Source organism: Canis lupus, chromosome 27, assembly GCF_011100685.1.
Source record: "Canis lupus familiaris isolate Mischka breed German Shepherd chromosome 27, alternate assembly UU_Cfam_GSD_1.0, whole genome shotgun sequence".
In the NCBI taxonomy this organism is placed as follows: Eukaryota; Metazoa; Chordata; class Mammalia; order Carnivora; family Canidae; genus Canis; species Canis lupus.
In genome coordinates this window covers 10,251,942-10,273,826 of record NC_049248.1, presented here as the reverse complement: position 1 = coordinate 10,273,826, position 21,885 = coordinate 10,251,942, and the positions used below count along the sequence as shown (strand labels likewise).

At 38.6% G+C, this 21,885-nt stretch overlaps 1 protein-coding gene across 2 annotated transcripts in view; it reads left to right on the top strand.

The window, feature by feature from the left end:
* CLEC7A (C-type lectin domain containing 7A) overlaps positions 1 to 13,743 on the top strand; it is a 28,180-nt gene extending 14,437 nt beyond the window's left edge. For both annotated transcript variants that reach the window (XM_038576774.1, XM_038576773.1), the window contains one exon: positions 12,302 to 13,743. In XM_038576774.1, coding sequence (XP_038432702.1) covers positions 12,302 to 12,431 — 130 coding nt within the window. In that variant the 3' untranslated portion in view covers positions 12,432 to 13,743. The remainder of the gene's footprint in view (positions 1 to 12,301) is intronic.
* Positions 13,744 to 21,885: the final 8,142 nt, after the last annotated feature.

Below are 21,885 nucleotides of genomic sequence, written 5' to 3'. Positions count from 1 at the left end.
TGAAGGGCTGGGAATCAGGAGAGCTAATGATGTAAAACCCAGAGTTCAGGTAGAAGATGAACTACACTGAGATGTCTCAGTTCACAAAGTGAGGCAGGAAAAGGCAAATTCTTCCTTCTGAGACCTTTTTGTTCTATTTAAGCCTTCACCCACGTTGGGCTGAGCAATCTAGTTTCCTGTGTCCACTGACTCAAATGTTAGTTTCACCCAGAAACACCCTCCAGACGTAATTAGTAATAAAGTTTAATCTGGGTATGGCTAGTCAAGCTAACACATAAAATTAACCGTCACAAAGTATTGAGATTTTCCTCATTGTAGTTGTCATTTATTTTCTTCTTTATATCTGAAGAATATGAAATTAAATTCTTTTAAAAAATTTCTATTATGAATGTGTGTGTATCCGTGCAAGTGCCTCTTTTTTGTTGGATTGTTTTCCCATTATTCTCAGTAGGTGTGCTTTCCAATTCAATTTCTGGCTTTGTTGATTCTCTTTCCTCTGTGTCTTTTTTTTCTTTAAAAAACTCTTTTATTTATTCCAGTTCTCATCTTTATTACTTCTTTCCTTTCAATTTCTTTGTTTTGAATTTGCTATTCTCTCTCTAATTTCTTGTATGGATGCTTGACTCTTGAAATCTCCCTTTCTTTTTCTCAAGTATGTTCATTTAAGACTATAACTTTAATGTATTTTTATTGTCATTCTGTTCAAAATATTTTTAATTACCATTGGGAGCTGTTCTTTGACCTGAGTTATTTAGAAATGCATTTCTTAATTTATAAATATCTATATGTTTATCCCTTTGCTTTAGGTTTCAGCTTAATTCCATTGTGGTTGGAGAATATACTTCCATGTGATTGCAATTCTTTGACATTTATCTGCTTCTTCTTCCCCTACTGAAAGAAGTATATGATTCTAGTTACAATTCTGTAACTAGGGGATCCCTGGGTGGCTCAGCAGTTTAGCGCCTGCCTTCGGTCCAGGGCGTGATCCTGGAGTCCCGGGATCAAGTCCCACATCAGACTTCCTGCATGGAGCCTGCTTCTGCCTCTGCCTGTATCTCTGCCTCTCTCTCTTTCTCTCTCTCTCTTTCTCTCTTTGTCTCTCATGAATAAATAAATAAAATCTTTAAAAAAAAAACAATTCTAACTATTTTGATGTGCTGATGCCATATTAGGCACATATAGATTTAGAATTTATATGATCTACAGATGTATAGCCCATTCAAAGTACTTTTTCTTTTCTGTCTTTCTTCTTTTTGAACTGGTTAGTGATTTTATTACTCCATTTTTTCTTATATTTAAAATTTATTCTTTACTAATTTTTTTGTACTTGCTCTAAAGATTACAACACCTATTCTTCACTTATCAAAGTCCAATAGTAATTAATTTTTAATGTTCTTCCTGGGCAATATAAACACATTAGAATATTCCTTTAATCTGTGCTCTCCCTCCTCGATTTATATGCTATTATTTTTGTGTACTTTAAGGATCTCACATCTTTTCCCACATTTTATTTTATTTTATTTTTTTATAAATTAATGTTTTATTGGTGTTCAATTTACCAACATACAGAATAACACCCAGTGCTCATCCCGACAAGTGTCCCCCTCAGTGCCCGTCAGCCATTCACCCCCACCGCCCGCCCTCCTCCCCTCCCACCACCCCTAGTTCGTTTCCCAGAGTTAGGAGTCTTTATGTTCTGTCTCCCTTTCTGATATTTCCCACACATTTCTTCTCCCTTCCCTTATATTCCCTTTCACTATTATTTATATTCCCCAAATGAATGAGAACATACACTGTTTGTCCTTCTCCGATTGACTTACTTCACTCAGCATAATACCCTCCAGTTCCATCCGCGTTGAAGCAAATGGTGGGTGTTTGTCATTTCTAATGGCTGAGTAATATTCCATTGTATACATAAACCACATCTTCTTTATCCATGCATCTTTCGATGGACACCGAGGCTCCTTCCACAGTTTGGCTATTGTGGCAATTGCTGCTAGAAACATCGGGGTGCAGGTGTCCTGGCGTTTCATTGCATCTGTATCTTTGGGGTAAATCCCCAACAGTGCAATTGCTGGGTCATAGGGCAGGTCTATTTTTAACTCTTTGAGGAACCTCCACACAGTTTTCCAGAGTGGCTGCACGAGTTCACATTCCCACCAACAGTGTAAGAGGGTTCCCTTTTCTCCGCATCCTCTCCAAAATTGTTGTTTCCTGCCTTGTTAATTTTCCCCATTCTCACTGGTGTGAGGTGGTATCTCATTGTGGTTTTGATTTGTATTTCCCTGATGGCAAGTGATGCAGAGCGTTTTCTCATGTGCATGTTGGCCATGTCTATGTCTTCCTCTGTGAGATTTCTCTTCATGTCTTTTGCCCATTTCATGATTGGATTGTTGGTTTCTTTGGTGTTGAGTTTAAGAAGTTCTTTATAGATTTTGAAAACTAGCCCTTTAACTGATACGTCATTTGCAAATATCTCCTCCCATTCTGTAGGTTGTCTTTTAGTTTTGTTGACTGTATTCCTTGCTGTGCAAAAGCTTCTTATCTTGATGAAGTCCCAATAGTTCATTTTTGCTTTTGTTTCTTTTGCCTTCGTGGATGTATCTTGCAAGAAGTTACTGTGGCTGAGTTCAAAAAGGGTGTTGCCTGTGTTCTCCTCTAGGATTTTGATGGAATCTTGTCTCACATTTAGATCTTTCATCCATTTTGAGTTTATCTTTGTGTATGGTGCAAGAGAGTGGTCTAGTTTCATTCTTCTGCATGTGGATGTCCAATTTTCCCAGCACCATCTATTGAAGAGACTGTCTTTCTTCCAATGGATAGTCTTTCCTCCTTTATCGAATATTAGTTGACCATAAAGTTAAGGGTCCACTTCTGGGTTCTCTATTCTGTTCCATTGATCTATGTGTCTGTTTTTGTGCCAGTACCACACTGTCTTGATGACCACAGCTTTGTAGTACAACCTGAAATCTGGCATTGTGATGCTCCCAGCTATGGTTTTCTTTTTTAAAATTCCCCTGGCTATTCGGGGTCTTTTCTGCTTCCACACAAATCTTAAAATAATTTGCTCTAACTCTCTGAAGAAAGTCCATGGTATTTTGATAGCGATTGCATTAAACGTGTAAATTGCCCTGGGTAACATTGACATTTTCACAATATTAATTCTGCCAATCCATGAGCATAGAATATTTTTCCATCTCTTCGTGTCTTCTTCAATTTCTTTCAGAAGTGTTCTATAGTTTTTAGGGTATAGATCCTTTACCTCTTTAGTTAGGTTTATTCTTAGGTATCTTATGCTTTTGGGTGCAATTGTAAATGGGATTGATTCCTTAATTTCTCTTTCTTCAGTCTCATTGTTAGTGTATAGAAATGCCATTGATTTCTGGGCATTGATTTTGTATCCTGCCACGCTACCAAATTGCTGTATGAGTTCTAGCAATCTTGGGGTGGAAGCTTTTGGGTTTTCTATGTAGAGTATCATGTCATCGGTGAAGAGGGAGAATTTGACTTCTTCTTTGTCAATTTGAATGCCTTTAATGTCTTTTTGTTGTCTGATTGCTGAGGCTAGGACTTCCAATACTATGTTGAATAGCTGTGGTGAGAGTGGACATCCCTGTCTTGTTCCTGATCTTAGGGGAAAGGCTCCCAGTGCTTCCCCATTGAGAATGATATTTGCTGTGGGCTTTTCGTGGATGGCTTTTAAGATGTCGAGGAAAGTTCCCTCTATCCCTACACTCTGAAGAGTTTTGATCAGGAATGGATGCTGTATTTTGTCAAATGCTTTCTCTGCATCTAATGAGAGGATCATATGGTTCTTGTTTTTTCTCTTGCTGATATGATGAATCACACTGATTGTTTTACGAGTGTTGAACCAGCCTTGTGTCCCGGGGATAAATCCTACTTGGTCATGGTGAATAATTTTCTTAATGTACTGTTGGATCCTATTGGCCAGTATCTTGTTGAGAATTTTTGCATCCATGTTCATCAGGGATATTGGTCTGTAATTCTCCTTTTTGGTGGGGTCTTTGTCTGGTTTTGGAATTAAGGTGATGTTGACCTCATAGAACGAATTTGGAAGTACTCCATCTCTTTCTATCTTTCCAAACAGCTTTAGGAGAATAGGTATGGTTTATTCTTTAAACGTTTGATAGAATTCCCCTGGGAAGCCATCTGGCCTTGGACTCTTGTGTCTTGGGAGGTTTTTGATGACTGCTTCAATTTCCTCCCTGGTTATTGGCCTGTTCAGGTTTTCTATTTCTTCCTGTTCCAGTTTTGGTAGTTTGTGGCTTTCCAGGAATGCGTCCATTTCTTCTAGATTGCCTAATTTATTGGCGTATAGTTGTTCATAATATGTTTTTAAAATCGTTTGTATTTCCTTGGTGTTGGTAGTGATCTCTCCTTTCTCATTCATGATTTTATTAATTTGAGTCTTCTCTCTCTTCTTCTTAATAAGGCTGGCTAATGGTTTATCTATCTTATCAATTCTTTCAAAGAACCAACTCCTGGTTCTGTTGATCTGTTGCCACAGTTCTTCTGGTCTCGATTTCGTTGAGTTCTGCTTGAATCTTTATTAACTCTCGTCTTCTCCTGGGTGTAGGATCTATCTGCTGTTTTTTCTCTAGCTCCTTTATGTGTAAGGTTAGCTTTTGTATTTGAGTTCTTTCCAGTTTTTGAATGGATGCTTGTATTGCGATGTATTTCCCCCTTAGGACTGCTTTTGCTGCGTCCCAAAGATTTTGAATGGCTGTATCTTCATTCTCATTAGTTTCCATGAATGTTTTTAATTCTTCCTTAATTTCCTGGTTGACCCTTTCATCTTTTAGCAGGATGGTCCTTAACCTCCACGTGTTTGAGGTCCTTCCAAACTACTTGTTGTGATTTAGTTCTAATTTCAAGGTATTATGGTCTGAGAATATGCAGGGGACGATCCCAATCTTTTGGTATCGGTTCACACCCAATTTGTGACCCAGTATGTGGTCTATTCTGGAGAAAGTTCCATGTGCACTTTAGAAGTATGTGTATTCAGTAGTTTGGATGTAAAGTTCTGTAGATATTTGTGAAATCCATCTGGTCCAGTGTATCATTTAAAGCTCTCGTTTCCTTGGAGATGTTGTGCTTAGAAGACCTATCGAGGGTAGAAAGAGCTAGAGTAAAAAAAAAAAAAAAAAAAGCTAGAGTGAAGTCACCAAGTATAAGTGTATTATTATCTAACTATTTCTTCACTTTGGTTATTAATTGATTTATATATTTGGCAGCTCCCACATTCGGGGCATATATATTGAGGATTGTTAAGTCCTCTTGTTGGATAGATCCTTTAAGTATGATATAGTGTCCCTCTTCATCTCTCACTACAGTCTTCGGGGTAAATTTTAGTTTATCTGATATGAGGATGGCTACCCCTGCTTTCTTTTGAGGACCATTCGAATGGTAAATGGTTCTTCAACCTTTTATTTTCAGGCTGTAGGTGTCCTTCTGTCTAAAATGAGTCTTTTGTAGACAGCAAATAGATGGGTCCTGCTTTTTTATTCAGTCTGATACCCTGCGCCTTTTGATGGGGTCATTAAGCCCGTTCACGTTCAGAGTTACTATTGAGAGATTTGAGTTTAGTGTCATCATGATATCTATTCAGTCCTTGTTTTTGTGGATTGTTCCACTGAACTTCTTTTTAAAGGTGAATTTTAAGAGTCTCCCTTAAAATTTCTTGCAGAGCTGGTTTGGAGGTCACATATTCTTTCAGTTCCTGCCTGTTTTGGAAGCTCTTTATCTCTCCTTCCATTTTGAATGAGAGCCTTGTTGGATAAAGTATTCTTGGTTGCATGTTCTTCTCATTTAGGACCCTGAATATATCCTGCCAGCACTTTCTGGCCTGCCAGGTCTCTGGGGAGAGGTCTGCTGTTACCCTAATACTCCTCCCCATAAAAGTCAGGGATTTCTTGTCTCTTGCTGCTTTAAGGATCTTCTCTTTGTCTTTGGAATTTGCAAGCTTCACTATTAGATGTCGAGGTGTTGAACGGTTTTTATTGATTTTAGGGGGGGATCTTTCTATTTCCTGGATCTGAATGCCTGTTTCCCTTCCCAGATTAGGAAAGTTTTCAGCTATGATTTGTTCAAATACATATTGTGGCCCTCTGTCCCTTTCGGCACCCTTGGGAACACCACTTAAATGTAGGTTTTTCTTCCTCAGGCTGTCGTTTATTTCCCTTAATCTATCTTCATGGTCTTTTAATTGTCTCTTTTTTCCTCAGTTTTCCTCTTTGCCATCAACTTGTCTTCTATGTCACTCACTCGTTCTTCCACCTCGTTAACCCTCGTCGTTAGGACTTCTAGTTTGGATTGCATCTCATTCAATTGATTTTTAATTTCTGCCTGATTAGCTCTAAATTCTGCAGTCATGAAGTCTCTTGAGTCCTTTATACTTTTTTCTAGAGCCACCAGTAGCTGTATAATAGTGCTTCTGAATTGGCTTTTTGACATTGAATTGTAATCCAGATTTTGTAACTCTGTGGGAGAGAGGACTGTTTCTGATTCTCTGTTTTGAGGTGAGGTTTTCCTTCTAGTCATTTTGCTCAGTGCAGAGTGGCCAAAAGCAAGTTGTATTGGGAAAAAGAGAGGAGAGAAAGAAAGAGAAAAGGAAAAAAAAAGGAAGAGAAAAAGAAAAGAAAGAAAAAGAAAGGAAAATAAAGGGTGGGGGAAGGAAACAAATCAAAAAGCAAAACAAAACAAACAAAAAAACACGGGGGAGTATCTTCTGATTCTGTGTACTTAAAGTCTCTTGGCTTCCCCTGGAACTTGTCCGTCTAGCTGGTCTTCTGGGGGAGGGGCCTGTTGTGCTGATTTTCAGGTGTTAGCACTTGGGGGAGCTGCTGTGCTCCCTGCCTGGTGCAGGGCTCAGTGGGGGTTGTTTACCCCGTGAGGCCCCACGAGGAACAACCGCAGTGGCGAGGCCAGCTCTGGAGCCGTGGAGTCAGCTCCTGCAGTAGCTCCAGAGCTCTCCCTCTGCAGGGCCTGGAGGCTCCGGGCAGGGCCGCTGATCTGCTCAGCTCGGGGCAGGAGCGTCCTCGCTGTCCTGGGCCCTCCCGGCCTCTGCCTGTCCCGGGGGAGGCCAGATCCTGGCTGTGTCCCGGCGCCCTGCCGGGGCCTGCGCTATTGGATTCGCGCTCCCGGCCTGCAGCCCCCTCCGTGGAGTCGCCCCCGAGCCCCCCGAGCCCCTCCGAGCTGCTCCCGCCCCGCAGCCCCCTCCCCGGAGCCGCCCCCGAGCCCCTCGAGCTGCTCCCGCGCTGCAGCCCCCTCCGCGGAGCCGCCCCCGAGCCCCCCGAGCCCCCCGAGCCCCTCCGAGCTGCTCCCACCCCGCAGCCCCCTCCCCGGAGCCGCCCCCGAGCCCCCCCGAGCTGCTCCCGCCCCGCAGCCCCCTCCGCGGAGCCGCCCCCGAGCACCCTGAGCTGCTCCGGGCCCCGCCGTGCGCGCTGCAGCCCTTAGGGAGCTCGGCGCACTCTCCCGGGGCGCAGGTGCCTGTTAGTGTCCCCGGGAGCCCGAGCGCATCCCCGCCCTCCTGGGTCCTGCTCCACCTCCCTGCGAGCCCCTTTCCCCCGGGAAGGTCGGTGCAGCTCCTGCGTCTCCGGGACGGGGCTCTCCTGTCCTGGGGACACTCGCCCCGGCCTCAGCCCGGCTCCTCGCGGGGTCCCTCCCCCTTGGAGGCCTTTTGTGTCTTTATTTCTTTTTTCCGTCTTCCTACCTCGATAGAAGCACGAACTCTTCTCACTGTGGAGTTCCAGCTGGTCTCCCTTTAAATCTCAGGCCAAATTCGTAGATTTTCAGGATGATTTGAAGGTTGTCTAGGTAATTTGGTCAAGACAGGTGATTTGGGGTCCCTGCTCTTCCGCCATCCTGCCCCTTTTCTTTTCCGACATTTTAAATCTCTACAACTGGCACCTGTCTTACAACTACTGGCCTTTTATAATCACTGTAGGTCTGAACTGAAGTTGAGCTCTGTCAAGAAGGATGAATGTTCATTTCTGCTGGTCAAAGTGAGGCACCGTAAATCTGAGATTACTTAAACACTCTGCTTAGTCTTTTGTTTTGTTATTTTTATTTTTAAAAGATTTTATTCATTCATTTGAGATAGATAGCATACCATTGTGTGTGTGTGTGTGTGTGTGTGTGTGTGTGTGTGGTGGGGGAGAGGCAGAGGGAGAGGGAGAAGCAGACTCCCCACTGAGCAGGGAGCCCGATGCAGGTCATGATCCCAGGACCCTGCGATCACGACCTGAGCCCTGAAGGCAGCTGCTGAATCACCTGAGTTACCCACGTATCCCTGTTTTGTTTTTCTAAATACACTAGTATTATGGATTCAAATAGAAGAACTGTGTTAAGTACCACATTGTGGTTCAACTTCTCAGGGAATATAATTTTTTCCTACCATCTTCCACTTGGTGGCAAGATTGAGACATGCACTTCTCACTGTTACTCTTCTGGTTGTAGTTTTAGTTTTCATTTACTCCTACACCAGACTAGTCCTTTGTTCTCCAGCTTCTGCTGGGTTTTCTACTACATTCCCATCTTGCGTGAATTTATTTCACAGTATTAGTTAAATTAAATGGTCTCTCAACAATTGATGGCATCTCACATTTAGTAAAGAAAAAAAATACAGGGGGTCCCCGGGTGGCTCAGTGATTTAGTGCCTGCCTTCAGTCTAGGGCGTGATCCTGGAGACCCGAGATGGAGTCCCGCATCCGGCTCCCTGCATGGACCCTGCTTCTCCCTCTGCCTGTGTCTCTGCCTCTCTCTCTGTCTGTGTCTCTCATGAATAAATAAGTAAAATCTTTAAAACAGAAAAAGAAGAAAAATACAGCCCTAGAAAACATTAGGTGTATAGATTTATACACAGTTCATCTAGATTTTCCCACATATTTGTGGTTTGCATTGCTTGTTATTTATTTCTGCTTCTTCTACCTTCCGTTTCAACCATTTACTTAAAGCTGAAGAATACTCTCTACTATTCCCAGTAGGGTGGAAATTTTAGAGTTTAATTCTCTGTGTTTGTCTAAAACTGTTTTTATTCCAACTTTTCTAAAAAATATTTCCTTTGGGTATAAAACCAACTAGTATAAACCTAGAAATGTGTACTTTGTTTCCCTCAGCCATTCAAAGATATTGTTATAATGTTTTTCTATTTTTTTATTATTGTTTTTGAATGGTCAGCTCTTTGAAGGTAATATATGTTTTAAATCTAATATCTTTGTATATAGCTTTGGAAAATTCTCATCGAACTTGCTTCAAATGTTGCTTCCACTCTATCTTTCTTCCCTTCTTCTGGGATTTCAGTTATATGCATTATGGACCCAGTCAAAACATTCTGTATGTCTTGTTTGCTTTATCCTTCATCCTTTTTTCTTTATAAATTTACTTCTAATATATCTTCCACTTCACTATTTTTTTCTCATCTCTGGCTAATCTGGAGTTAAACGCCTCCATTAAGTTTTTAATTTTCTTTAGTGAATTTTTCAGTTCTTTGTCAAATCTACTCAGTCACCATAATTCCTAGCTTTCTTCCAACATTCTCAAATTTATCTTTCAACTCATAGTATACACTGAATATAGGTGTTTTAACATTTGTGCTTGATAATTCCAGTGTTTTATATTCATATATGTCTGTTTCTATTATGTTTTTCTCCTATTTTTCATTCATGTTTACTTTTCTTATTGGTCTGATTATTTTGTTATTCAGTTTTAAAATTTTAATTTCACTATAATGAACATATAGTATTATATCAGTTTCAGGTGTGATAATGTGATATTCATCAATTTAGTGCATTACTCAGTGGTCTTCATGATAAGTGTACTCTTTAATCCCCATCACCTATTTTACCCATTCCTCCACCCACGTCTTTTTGGTAAGCATTTGTTTGTTCTCTATAATTAAGAGTCTGTTTCTTGGTTTGTCTCTCTATTCCTTTGTTCATTTCTTACTCTTAAATTTCACATATGAGTGAAATCATATATTTGTCTTTCTCTGACTGGCTTATTTCTCTTAGCATTATACCCTCTAGATCCATTCATGTTTTTGCAAATGGCAAGATTTCATTTTTCTTTGTGGCTGAATAATATTCTATTGTAACATATACCCTCTCTTCTTTATCCATTCATTTGTCAGTTGCCATGTAGGCTGCTTCTGTAATATGGCTCCTATAAGTAAAACTGCAATAAATAGGAGTGCATGTGTCCCTTTGAATTAGTGCTTTCATATTCTTTGGGTAAATACCCAGTGTGCAATTACCGGATCCTAGGGAAGTTCTATTTTTAATTTTTTAAGGAACTTTTATATTATTTTCCACAGTGGCCACACCAGTTGCATTCCTAGTAACAGTGCAAGAAGGTATCTTTTTCTCCACATCTTTATCATTTTTTTAAGATTTTTTATTTATGATAGACACAGAGAGAGAGTGAGGCAGAGACACAGGCGGAGGGAGAAGCAGGCTCCATGACGGGAGCCCGACGTGGGACTCGATCCTGGGACTCCAGGATCGTGCCCTGGGCCAAAGGCAGGCGCCAAACCGCTGAGCCACCCAGGGATCCCCTCTCCACATCTTTAATTCTTGTTTCTTGAGTTTTTTTATTTTATCCATTCTGACACGTGTGAGAGGATGTCTCTTGTGGTTTTGATTTGCATTTCCATGATGATTAGTGTTACTGAGCATTTTTTCATGTATCTGTTGGCCATCTGAATGTTGTCTTTGGAGAAATGTCTGTTCATGTCTTCTGCCTAACTTTTAATTGGACTCTTTGTTTTTTTATGCTTGATTATTTTTGATAGTGTGCTTAGCATTACATCTTAAATGTTCGTAGAATTAATTTGAAATTTACAGAATGGCTTTTTATTTGCTTCTGGCAGACATTGTTGGGTATGAACAATACAAACTGCTGAGTATGATCACATTTTGATTTTAACATCACTTAACTATTTCACTTCACCAGCCCAAGCACAGTGAATTTGTTAACAATCTTGACAAAATATATGTCCTACTTTTTTATAGCACTTGTTTGTCTTGAGCTTTCTTTTTTATTTTTTTATTGAAGTTTGATTGGCCAACAAATAGTATAACACTATATATGTCATCCCATCAAGTGCCCTCCTCAGTGCCTGTCCCCCATTTACCCCATCCCTCTGCCCACCTCCCCTTTCACTACCCCTTGTTTATTTCCTAGAGTTAGGAGTCTCTCATGTTTTGTCACCCTCTCTAATTTTTCCCACTCATTTTCCCTCCTTTCCCTTATAATCCCTTTCCCTATTTCTTATATTCCCCATGTCTTGAGTTTTCTTTTGCTATTTAAACATATAACTCTTTCTAAAATCACAATGGTGGACCCAAATTGACATTTTGATATGTTACTATGCCTTGGTTTCCTGGGTGGCAGTAACTTAATGCAGGTCTGTCTATCCCCCACCCCCCCTCAAAAACAAAAACAAAAACAAAAACAAAAACAACCAAACTCTTGAACATCAAGGAAAATTTTTGGAGAACACCAGTCAGAATTCTCCCTGAGGCCTGAATCAAAGTTGTTTCATGCTTTTCACCTAGTCATTTCTACGAAACTATTCTCTCAATCATCCAGCCTCAGGGCCAAGAAGAGATAGATACACAAAATGAAGAGTATCAGTCCATAGCTTTTACAATGAGGCTCAGTGATGCCTTTTAAAGTTGACTAATTAATACTGCTCCTTCAGCAGACTAAAGAGCAAATAGAACAGACCCATACTCCCAACTTACCCATGATAGTGATCATAATTGTCTATCACTGTATTGTGATATAATTCTGCCTTTGGAATGCATTAAAATATATGATGTTGTTTTCCCTGCCTTTAAATGGTCTTGATATCCATGATTCTTATTTAGTTCTAATACTTCTCAGTAATAACTCTCTGCTTGACCTACTCACCAAAGGTAATTTCACTAGCCTGTTGTTTTATTTGATAACTATACTCCTAGGTTAGAGGTTGAAAGATAAGTAAAGAAAGGTCTATGGAACACTAAATGATTTTTTTAATTTTTCAAGAGTTTAGTTTTATGAGACCAGTAGTATTTTTCTTAAAAAAAAACTTTGAGTCATGTTTATGCCCTAATAATGGAGGCTATTCTGTTACCACCTGAGAACTAATGCAATCTAAATTCAAGGTTCCTTTTCCATAACATAACCACTTCAGAAACTCTTTTCACCAATGTTCTTGCCAGTTTATTTCAGCATTGTGTAGATGGTAGACAGTATTTCTTACATTTGTTCTAATTACCTCATTGTATTTTAACAGATTTCAAATCAGAAGCACAGACACCCAAGAAAACTCATCTCACAATTGTGTGTGGATCCACCTGTCAATAATTTATGACCAACTTTGTAGTGTGCCCTCATATAGTATTTGTGAGAAGAAAATGTCATGAAATGATGAAGTGTCGGTGTGAAAGAGCAGAAAGAAGTATGTAAAAACAGTAAGAAGGGCAGAAAACAAAACAGAAAAGAGAGATATTTAAGGTCAAGACAACTGCTGAAAATATCAAGAGACCTCATCCAATTTTAATCTTAAATGAGAAACGACAGTATGGAGAGGCTATGGTTCTGCACTTACCAACTGAATTAGCAGGCCAGTATTAGGTTCTGGTTAATAGAGCCCTAGGAATGGAGTCAGGTCAGCTGAACTTGAATCTTCATTCTACCACTAACTTAATATTAACGTGGAATTAGCCACAAATCCTTGGTGTTGCAAGAAGATCTTTATTTTTGGGTCTACTAGAGATTTTTTTTTTGTCCTTAAAAAGTGCCCCTGAAGTACACAAGATGTGTTTCCGTGATGTGTTCCTCCACTTCCAGCAGTGTATCAGACAAAAGTAGAAGGCAAAGTGTATTCCTAATAGCAAAATGAGGAAATGAAAAAATATCCTCACTACAGAGATATTTTATTATTTTGTTCATCAATGTGGTTATAATAGAAAACATCATGAAAAAGCAGCAACTCCATCTTTTTTATTCCCACCTAAGTGAAATAGCGCAGAAAATATGTCTACCACATCTCTAATAGGATCTTGTATAATGTGAAATTGTATGGTAGCTGCTCTTATAATAAAATGTTGTCCTTTTAAAATACTGTCAATCAAAAAAGATTTGCTAATTAATATAGAAAAAAAAAGTAATCTGGGGGGCCTGGATGGCTCAGTTGAGCATCCAACTTTTGATTTCAGCTGGAGTGGTGATCTCAGGGTCCTGAGATTGAGCCTCCATGCTCAGTGCAGAGTTTGCTTGGGATTCTTTCTCTCTCTCTTTCTCTCTCCCTCTGCCCCTCCCCCTGCTCACATCTGCTCTGTCTAAATGAATAAATAAAATCTTAAAAAACCCATTCTTATCACTGAGGTATTAACATTCTGGAAGGCAAACCATGACTTGCTATTTTTTATGATTAAGGTTTTGCAGTTTTTAGCAATTTTTCAATAATTATTGTTAAAAGGTTATTGGAACATTGTTTCCTCATATGATGATTTGTATCTTTCTCAGTTCCTCTTAAATTTCCCTCCCTTCTGCTATTTTTATTTCCAAACGGGACTTCCATATTACTGGAGAGGTAGTTACAGTCTTCTCATGGTTATTAACACGTGGACAGAAATTGTGTCAAGTTTACTGGATTTTTCACTTTAAAATAGTTAACTATATGTTATCTGAATTTTATTGTAATAATAATAAAAAAAACGCTGATCAAAGAAACTTTGGCTTCTAAATGCTGTGTGTTGTAAACGTTATCACAATATGCCCTCTCGGGATCCCTGGGTGACCCAGCGGTTTGGCGCCTGCCTTTGGCCCAGGGCGCGATCCTGGAGACCCGGGATCGAATCCCACGTCGGGCTCCCGGTGCATGGAGCCTGCTTCTCCCTCTGCCTGTGTCTCTGCCTCTCTCTCTCTCACTGTGTGCCTATCATAAATAAATAAAAATTAAAAAAATAATAATAATAATCAAAAGTAATTCTGGATGTGGAATGTCCATCTGTACTTAAAGCAGACAACAATATGTATTGTTTAAATATTTATGGTTTAAAGATAAATGTGTGACTATAACAAAATGATGGTATAAAGTAAGATGCTCTAGGTGGTCCAAGCATACTATGCCTAACTTGTTAATACATGTTTATACCACACTTTACATGGGCATGTGTGTGGGAATGAACAGGAAACATCCATTTTCCAAGAGACAGAAAAAGGAAAATAGCTACTACCTGCACTTCTGTCTAGTGGGTAAATTTGAGATGAGTAATGATCATGCTAGAGGAAACACTTACCTACTGGAGGACTACCATTTTCTCTGACCTGAGTCACTGTAGTAATTTTCAAGGTAATCTCTCAGTGTCCACATTTGTCCTTCTAAGCTCCTTTTTCAAACATAGCAGAGTGATTCTTTTAAATTTAAAACAAATCATGTCAACCCTCTACTAAAAAATCCCCTTGACTTCCTATGTATCTCAGAGTAAAAATAAATATAAATAAATCAAAATGAAAAAGAAAAGATCTTTTCAATTGTCTGTGGGCCACTTTACTTCTTTGACCTAATCTACTTTTCACCTCTTCACTATTTCCATTTAGGACACTGGTTTTTCTCTTGTTTCATAATAACTGTCATACTCCTACCTCAGGGCCTTTGAGCTTTCTGTTCTCTTTACCTGAATGATTCTTAGCCTAGATATTACAGGACCTACTATTGCACTTCCTTAAAGTCTTTACACAAACATCACTTTCTAAATGAGGCTAACTCTGATATTTAAAATTATCAACCCTCCTTTTTCTATACTCTTTTTTTTGTTTGTTTTGTTTTAAAGACTGATTGATTGATTTTTTTTTATTTTTATTTATTTATGATAGTCACAGAGAGAGAGAGAGAGAGAGAGAGGCAGAGACACAGGCAGAGGGAGAAGCAGGCTCCATGCACCGGGAGCCCGACGTGGGACTCCATCCCGGTCTCTGGGATCCCGCCCCGGGCCAAAGGCAGGCGCTAAACCGCTGCGTCACCCAGGGATCCCATGATTGATTGATTTTTAAGGAGTGACAGGGTGGGAGGAGGAAGGGGCAGAGGGAGAGAGAATCTCAAGCAAACGTCCCTTTGAATGTGTAGCCCCATGGGGGGCTTGATCTCACAACCCTGAGATCAGAACCCAAGCCTAAATCAAGAGTTGGTTGCCAAAATGACTGAGCCACCCAGTCTTCCTTTTTGTATATTCTTAAACTCCCTTACCTTTCACATAGTTTCATAAGCTTTGTCATAGTCTATATTTACTGTCTTTCTTTTGTATTATCTGCCTCCCTCTGTAGAACGTAGGCTCTAAAGGATAGAGTTTACACTGATGCATCCTAGAATCTGAGAATAACACCTGAAATACTGTGCTATTTGAATACCGGTATTCAAAAATATTTTTGTCATTTTTGAAAAAATAAGTATTTAAGGACAAGTAGGAAAAATGTTAACATAGGTTGTTTGGTGAAAAGCATCAAAGATCTATTTCAATCAGTGAAATTTGGAAAATTGTTTTAATTGCTATTTCATGAGAATCAAAATTATTAGTACCTTCTAAATGTATTTTTTTCAGGCCCCACTGTTGCAATTTCTAATATTTGATCTTCATACTCCTTTCTCCTATGTGTTTTACTTCTTTCTTCCTTCCAGTTTTTTTGCTGCCTTATCCCGTGTAACATTTTCTAATACATTAATCCAATGCAAATAACTAAGTACTTTTTGATTTACTACTTTTTACAAGGCATGATGCAAAAGAAAGGTCTCTTTAAGTTTGTTTTATGTAGAATAAGCTGATGAACAATACATAGTTTGAGACACTAATAAATCTACAATATGTGCTTCCTAATCCACCCCTCAGGAGGTAGGGCCTGCCTGCTCCCACCCAAGCATCTTCTCTATTCCTTTATATTTGGTATGCTTGATTTAGCTAAGCTGATAACTGAAACATAGAAAAATATTGGTAGAATAATACAATTGTATTGATTCAAGAAGAATTTTTGGACTTTAACTAAGTTAAACAGTCTTTCCATTTGCTTCTCAGCTTAGAAATTTAGGTAAAATTATTACCTGGCTTTCTGGAGTAGTGAGCAATAATTTCACACTCAGTTAGCAATAATTCTAGAAGTCCTGACTTCCAGTTAAATGTGTAATTGTTCATGATTATGGTCTACCAAATGTGCTATAAAATGTTAAATTGAGTTCATATACTGTAAGAAGAAAGATAATTGAATTGACAACAGGAGAACACTTTAATAAAATCAGTGTAGTTAACATACAGTATTACATTACTTTCAGGATTACAATACAGTGATTCTACACTTCCATATATTACTCAGGGCTTATCAAACCGCGTACTCTTTATCTCCTTCACCCATACCCCATCTTCCCTCCCACCCCCTCTGGTAATCATTTATCTGTTCTCTGTAGTTGAGAGTCTGTTTCTGGTTTGTCTCTTTTTTCCTCTGTTCATTTTTTCCCCATTAAATTCCACATATGAATGAAATCCTATTTGTATTTGTCTTTCTCTGACTGGCTTATTTCACTTAGCATTATACTCTCTAGCTCTATTCATGTCATTGTAAATGCAAGATTTCATTCTTTTTGAATTGCTGAATAATATTCTTATATCTATCTATATCTAATCACCTAACTTCTTTATTGATTCATCTTTTGGTGGGTACTTGGGTTGCTTTCATAATTTGCCTATTGTAAATAAAGCTACAATAAATATAAGGGTGCATGTATCCCCTTGAATTAGTTTTGTGTTCTTTTTTTTTTTTAAGATTTTATTTATTCATTCATGAGAAACACAGATAGAGAGGCAGAGACACAGGTAGAGGGAGAAGCAGGCCCCAAGCAGGGAGCCAGATGTGGGACTCGATCCTGGGTCTCCAGGATCAGGCCCTGGGCTGAAGGCGGCGCTAAACCGCTGAGCCACTTGGGCTGCCCATGTTTGTGTATTCTTTGGGTAAATACCTAGTAGTGTGATTACAGGATCCTAGGACATTTTCATTTAGTTTCATTTTTAATTTTTTGAAGAAGCTTCATATTGTCTTCCATAGTGGCTGCAACAGTTCCATTCCCACTAACAGTGCAAGAAGGTTCCTTTTTCTCCACATCTTTGCCAACACTTGTTTCTGGAGTTTTTGATTTTAGCTATTTTGATAGGTGTGAGGTGATATCTCATTGCTGTTTTGATTTGCATTTCCCTGACGATGATTGTTATTGAGCATTTTTTTCATGTATCTATTGGCCCTCTGAATGTTTTCTTTGGATAAATGACTGTTTATGTCTTCTGCCAAATTTTTAATTGGATTACTTATTTTTTTGTTGTTGTTTGTTGAGGTGTATCATTTCGATCTATATTTTGGATACAACTCTTTGTTGGATATGTCATTTGCAGATATATTTTCCCATGTAGTAGGTTGTCTTTTAGTTTTGTTGATTGTTTCTTTTCTTTTCTGTGCAGAAGCTTTTTATTTTGATGTAGTCTCAATAGTTTATTTTTACTTTTGTTTCTTTTCCCTAAAGAGAAGTATTTAGAAAGACATTGTTATGGCCAGTGTCAGAGAAATTACTGCCTATAATATTTTCTAGACTTTTTGTGGTTCCAGGTTTCACATTTAGGTCCTTCATCCATTTTGAGTTTATTTTTGCGTATGGTGTAAGAAAGTGGTCCAGTTTCATTCTTTTGCATGTAGCTGTCTAGTTTTCCCAGCACCATTTATTGAAGAGACTGTCATTTTCCCATTGTGTATACTTGCTTCCTTTGTCAAAGATTAATTGATCATATCATTGTGGGTTCATTGGGGTTTTCTATTCTAATCTATTGATCAATGTGTATTTTTGTGCCAGTATCATACTGTTTTGATCACAGCTTTATAATGCAACTTGAAGTCTGGGATTGTGATGCCTCTAGTTTTGTTGTTCTTTTTCAATATTACATTGACTATTCAGGGGCTTTTGTGGTTCCATACAAATTTTAAGATTGTTTTTTCTAGTTCTATGAAAAATGGTATTGGGATTTTGATAGGGATTGTATTAAAGCTATAGATTGCTTTGAATAGTATAGAGATTTTAACAATATTCGTTCTTCTAATCCATGAACATGGAATGTCTTTCCATTTGTTTTTGTTTATAGTTTTCAGAGTACATATCTTTCACCTCTTTGGTTAATTTTATTCCTAGGTATTTTATTATTTTTGGTGCAATTGTAAATGGAATTTCTTTTTAATTATCTTTCTGGGGGTGCCGAGGTGTCTTAGTTGGTTAAGCATCTGCCTTCAGCTCAGGTCATGATCCCAGGGTCCTGGGATTGAACCCACATTGGGCTCTCTGATCAGCAGGGAGCCTGCTTCTCCCTCTCCCTCTTCCTGCTGCTCCTCCTGCTTGTGTTCTCAGTCTCTCTCTGTCAAATAAATAAAATCTTTGAAAAAATATTTATCTTTCTACTTCTTCATTTATTATATAGAAATGCAAAAGATTTCTGTACATTTTGTATCTTGCACCTCTTGAATTCATTTATCAGTTCTAGTAGTATGTTGGTGGAGTCTTTAGAATTTTCTTTTTTTTAAGTTTTAAAAAACTTTAAGTTTAAGTTTTTTAAAGATTTTATTTATTTATTCATGAGAGAGGGAGAGAGAGAGAGAGAGAGAGAGAAGCAGAGACATAGGCAGAGGGAGAAGCAGGCTCCCTGTGGGCAGTCCAAGGTGGGACTCAATCCCAGGACCCGGGGATCACAACCTGAGCTGAAGGCAGTTGCTCAACCACTGAGCCACCCAGGCAACCCAGGGTTTTCTATATACAGTATCATGTCATGTATAAATAGTGAAAGTTTTATTTCTTCCTCACCTATTTTGATGCCTTTTATTTTTTTCTGTTGTTTGATTGCTGTGGCTAGGACTTCCAGTACTATGTTGAATAAAAGTAGAGAGAACGAACATCCTTGTCTTGTTCCTGACCTTAGGAGAAAAATTCTGTTTTTTACCACTGATTATGATGTTTGCTATGGGTTTTTCATATAAGACCTTTATAATGTTGATGTATGTTCCCTCTAAACTTTGTTGAGTATTTTGTTTGTTTGTTTTGTTTTTTAAGATTTATTTTGAAATAGAGAGAAACTATGAGAGAGAGAGAGAGAGAGAGAGAGAGAGAGAGTCAGAAGTTGGGCAGGGAAAGAATCTTTCAAGCTGACTCCCCACTGAGCATGGGGCCCGATGCAGAGCTCTATCCCATGACCCATGAGATCTGGACCGGAGATGAAACCAAGAGTTGGACACTTAGCCAACTGAGCCACTAAGGTGCCCTTGTTGAGGGTTTTTATCATGAATGGATTCTGTACTTTGTCAAATGCTTTTTCTACATCTATCAAAAAAAAAAAAATAGTATGCTTTTTATCCTTTCTCTTATTGGGGTGATGTATAATGCTGATTAATTTGCAAATATAGAGCCACCCTTGCATCCCAGGAATAAATCCACTTTATCATGGTGAATGATTTTTTAAATGTATTGTTGGATTTGGTTTGCTAATATTTTGTTGAAGATGTTTGTATTTATATTTATCAGAGAAAATGACCTGTAGTTCTCTTTTTTAGTGATGTCTTCATCTGATTTTGGTATCAGGGAATGCTGGCCTTGCAGAATGAATTTGGGAGTTTTCATTCCTCTTCTATTTTTAGGAAAAGTTTGAGAAGAATAGATATTAACTATTCTTTAAATATTTAGTAGAGGGATGCCCGGGGAGCTCAGTGGCTGAGTGTCTGCCTTCAGCTTAGGGCACGATCCTGGAGTCCTGGGTCCAGTCCCACATCAGGCTCCCCAGTGGCAGCCTGCTTCTCCCTCTGCCTATGTCTCTGCCTCTCTCTCTCTCTCTCTCTTTTTCTATGTCTCATGAATAAATAAATAAAATCTATAAAAAAAATGCTCAGTAGAATTCACCTGTGAAGATAGCTAGTCCTGGACTTTTGTTTGTTGGGTATTTTTTGATTACTGATTCAATTTTAATGATGGTAATTGGTCTGTTCAAATTCTGTATTTCTTCCTGCTTCAGTTTTGGAAGGTTATATGTTTCTAGGAATTTATCCACTTCTTCTAGGTTGTCAAATCTGTTGGCACACAATTTATCATAATGTTCTCTTATAATCTTTTGTATTTCTGTGGTGTCAGTTGTTATTTCTCTTCCTTCATTTCTGATTTTATTCAAGGCCTCTTTCTATCTCTCTATCCTTTCTTTTTTCTTTTTTCTTTTTTTTTTTGAGTCTGGCTAGAGGTTTATCAATTTTGTCTATCTTTTCAAAGAACCAGCACCTGGTTTCATTGATCCATTCTATTGTGGTTTTTTAGTTTCCATATCATTTATTTCTGGTCTAATCTTTATTATTTTCTTCTTTCCACTGGTTTGGGGGTTTTGTTTGTTCTTCCTTCTCTAGCTCCTTTAGGCATAAGTTTATCTTAGGTTGTTTGAAATTTTTATTGTTTCTTGTGGTAAGGCCTGTATTACTATAAACTTCCCTCTTCAAATCATGTTTGCTGCACCCCAAAGAGTTTGGATTGCTGTGTTTTCAGTTGTTTCTTTCCATGTAATTTTCTATTTCTTTTTTCCAAATTGACTTATTCATTTTTTAGTAGCATACTATTTAACCTCCATGTATTTGTAGGTTTTCCATATTTTTTCTGGTGATTGATCTCTAGCTTCATTGCCTTCTGATAAGAAAAGATGTATGGTATGACTTTGATCTTTTTGAATTTTCTGAGATTTGTTTTGTGGCCTAATATGTGATCTATTCTGAGAATATTCTATGTGCACTTGCAAAGAATGTGTATTCTCCTGTTTTATGATGGAATGCTTATGAATATATCAGTTAAATCCATCTGGTACAGTACGTTATTTAAATCCAAGGTTTCCTGTTGATTTTCTGTTAAAACATCTGTCCATTGATGTAAGTGGGGTCTTAAAGTCTCCTACTATTATTGTATTGTATTATTGTATTGCTTTATGTTTCTTATTACCTGTTTTATGTGTTTGGGTGCTCCCATGTTGGATGCATAAATATTTATAGTTGTTATCTCTTCTTTTTTTTTTTTATGATAGTCACACACAGAGAGAGAGAGGCAGAGACACAGGCAGAGGGAGAAGCAGGCAGAGGGAGAAGCAGACTCCATGCACCAGGAGCCCGACGTGGGATTCGATCCCGGGTCTCCAGGATCGTGCCCTGGGCCAAAGGCAGGCGCCAAACCGCTGCGCCACCCAGGGATCCCGTTGTTATCTCTTCTTGTTGGATTGCCGCCTCAATGATTATTTGGTGTTCTTCTTTATCTCTTGCTATAGTCTCTGTTTTATTTTTATTTTTAGATTTTATTTATTTATTCATGAGAGAGAGAGAGAGGCAGAGACGTAGGCAGAGGGAGAAGCAGGCTCCATGTAGGGAGCCTGACGTGGGACTTGATCCCGGGTCTGCAGGATCATGCCCTGGGCGGAAGGCTGGGCTAAACAGCTGAGCTACCAGGCTGCCCCAGTCTCTGTTTTAAAGTCTATTTTGTCTGATAAAAATATTGCTAGCTTTCTTTATACATCCATTTACATGATCAATGTTTCTCCATTCCCTCATTTTCAATCTGCATGTTGTCTTTACGTCTGAAATGAATCTCTTATAGGCAGCATATAGATAAGTCTTGTTTTTTATCCATTTCATCACTCTTTGTCTCTTGATTGGAGCACTTAGTCCATTTACATTCAAAGCAATTATTATAAGCAGGGATTTATTGCAATTTTGTTACTCATTTTGTGGTTATTTTTGTAGCTTTTTTCTAATTATTTTTCTACTCTTGCTCTCTTCTCACACAGTTTG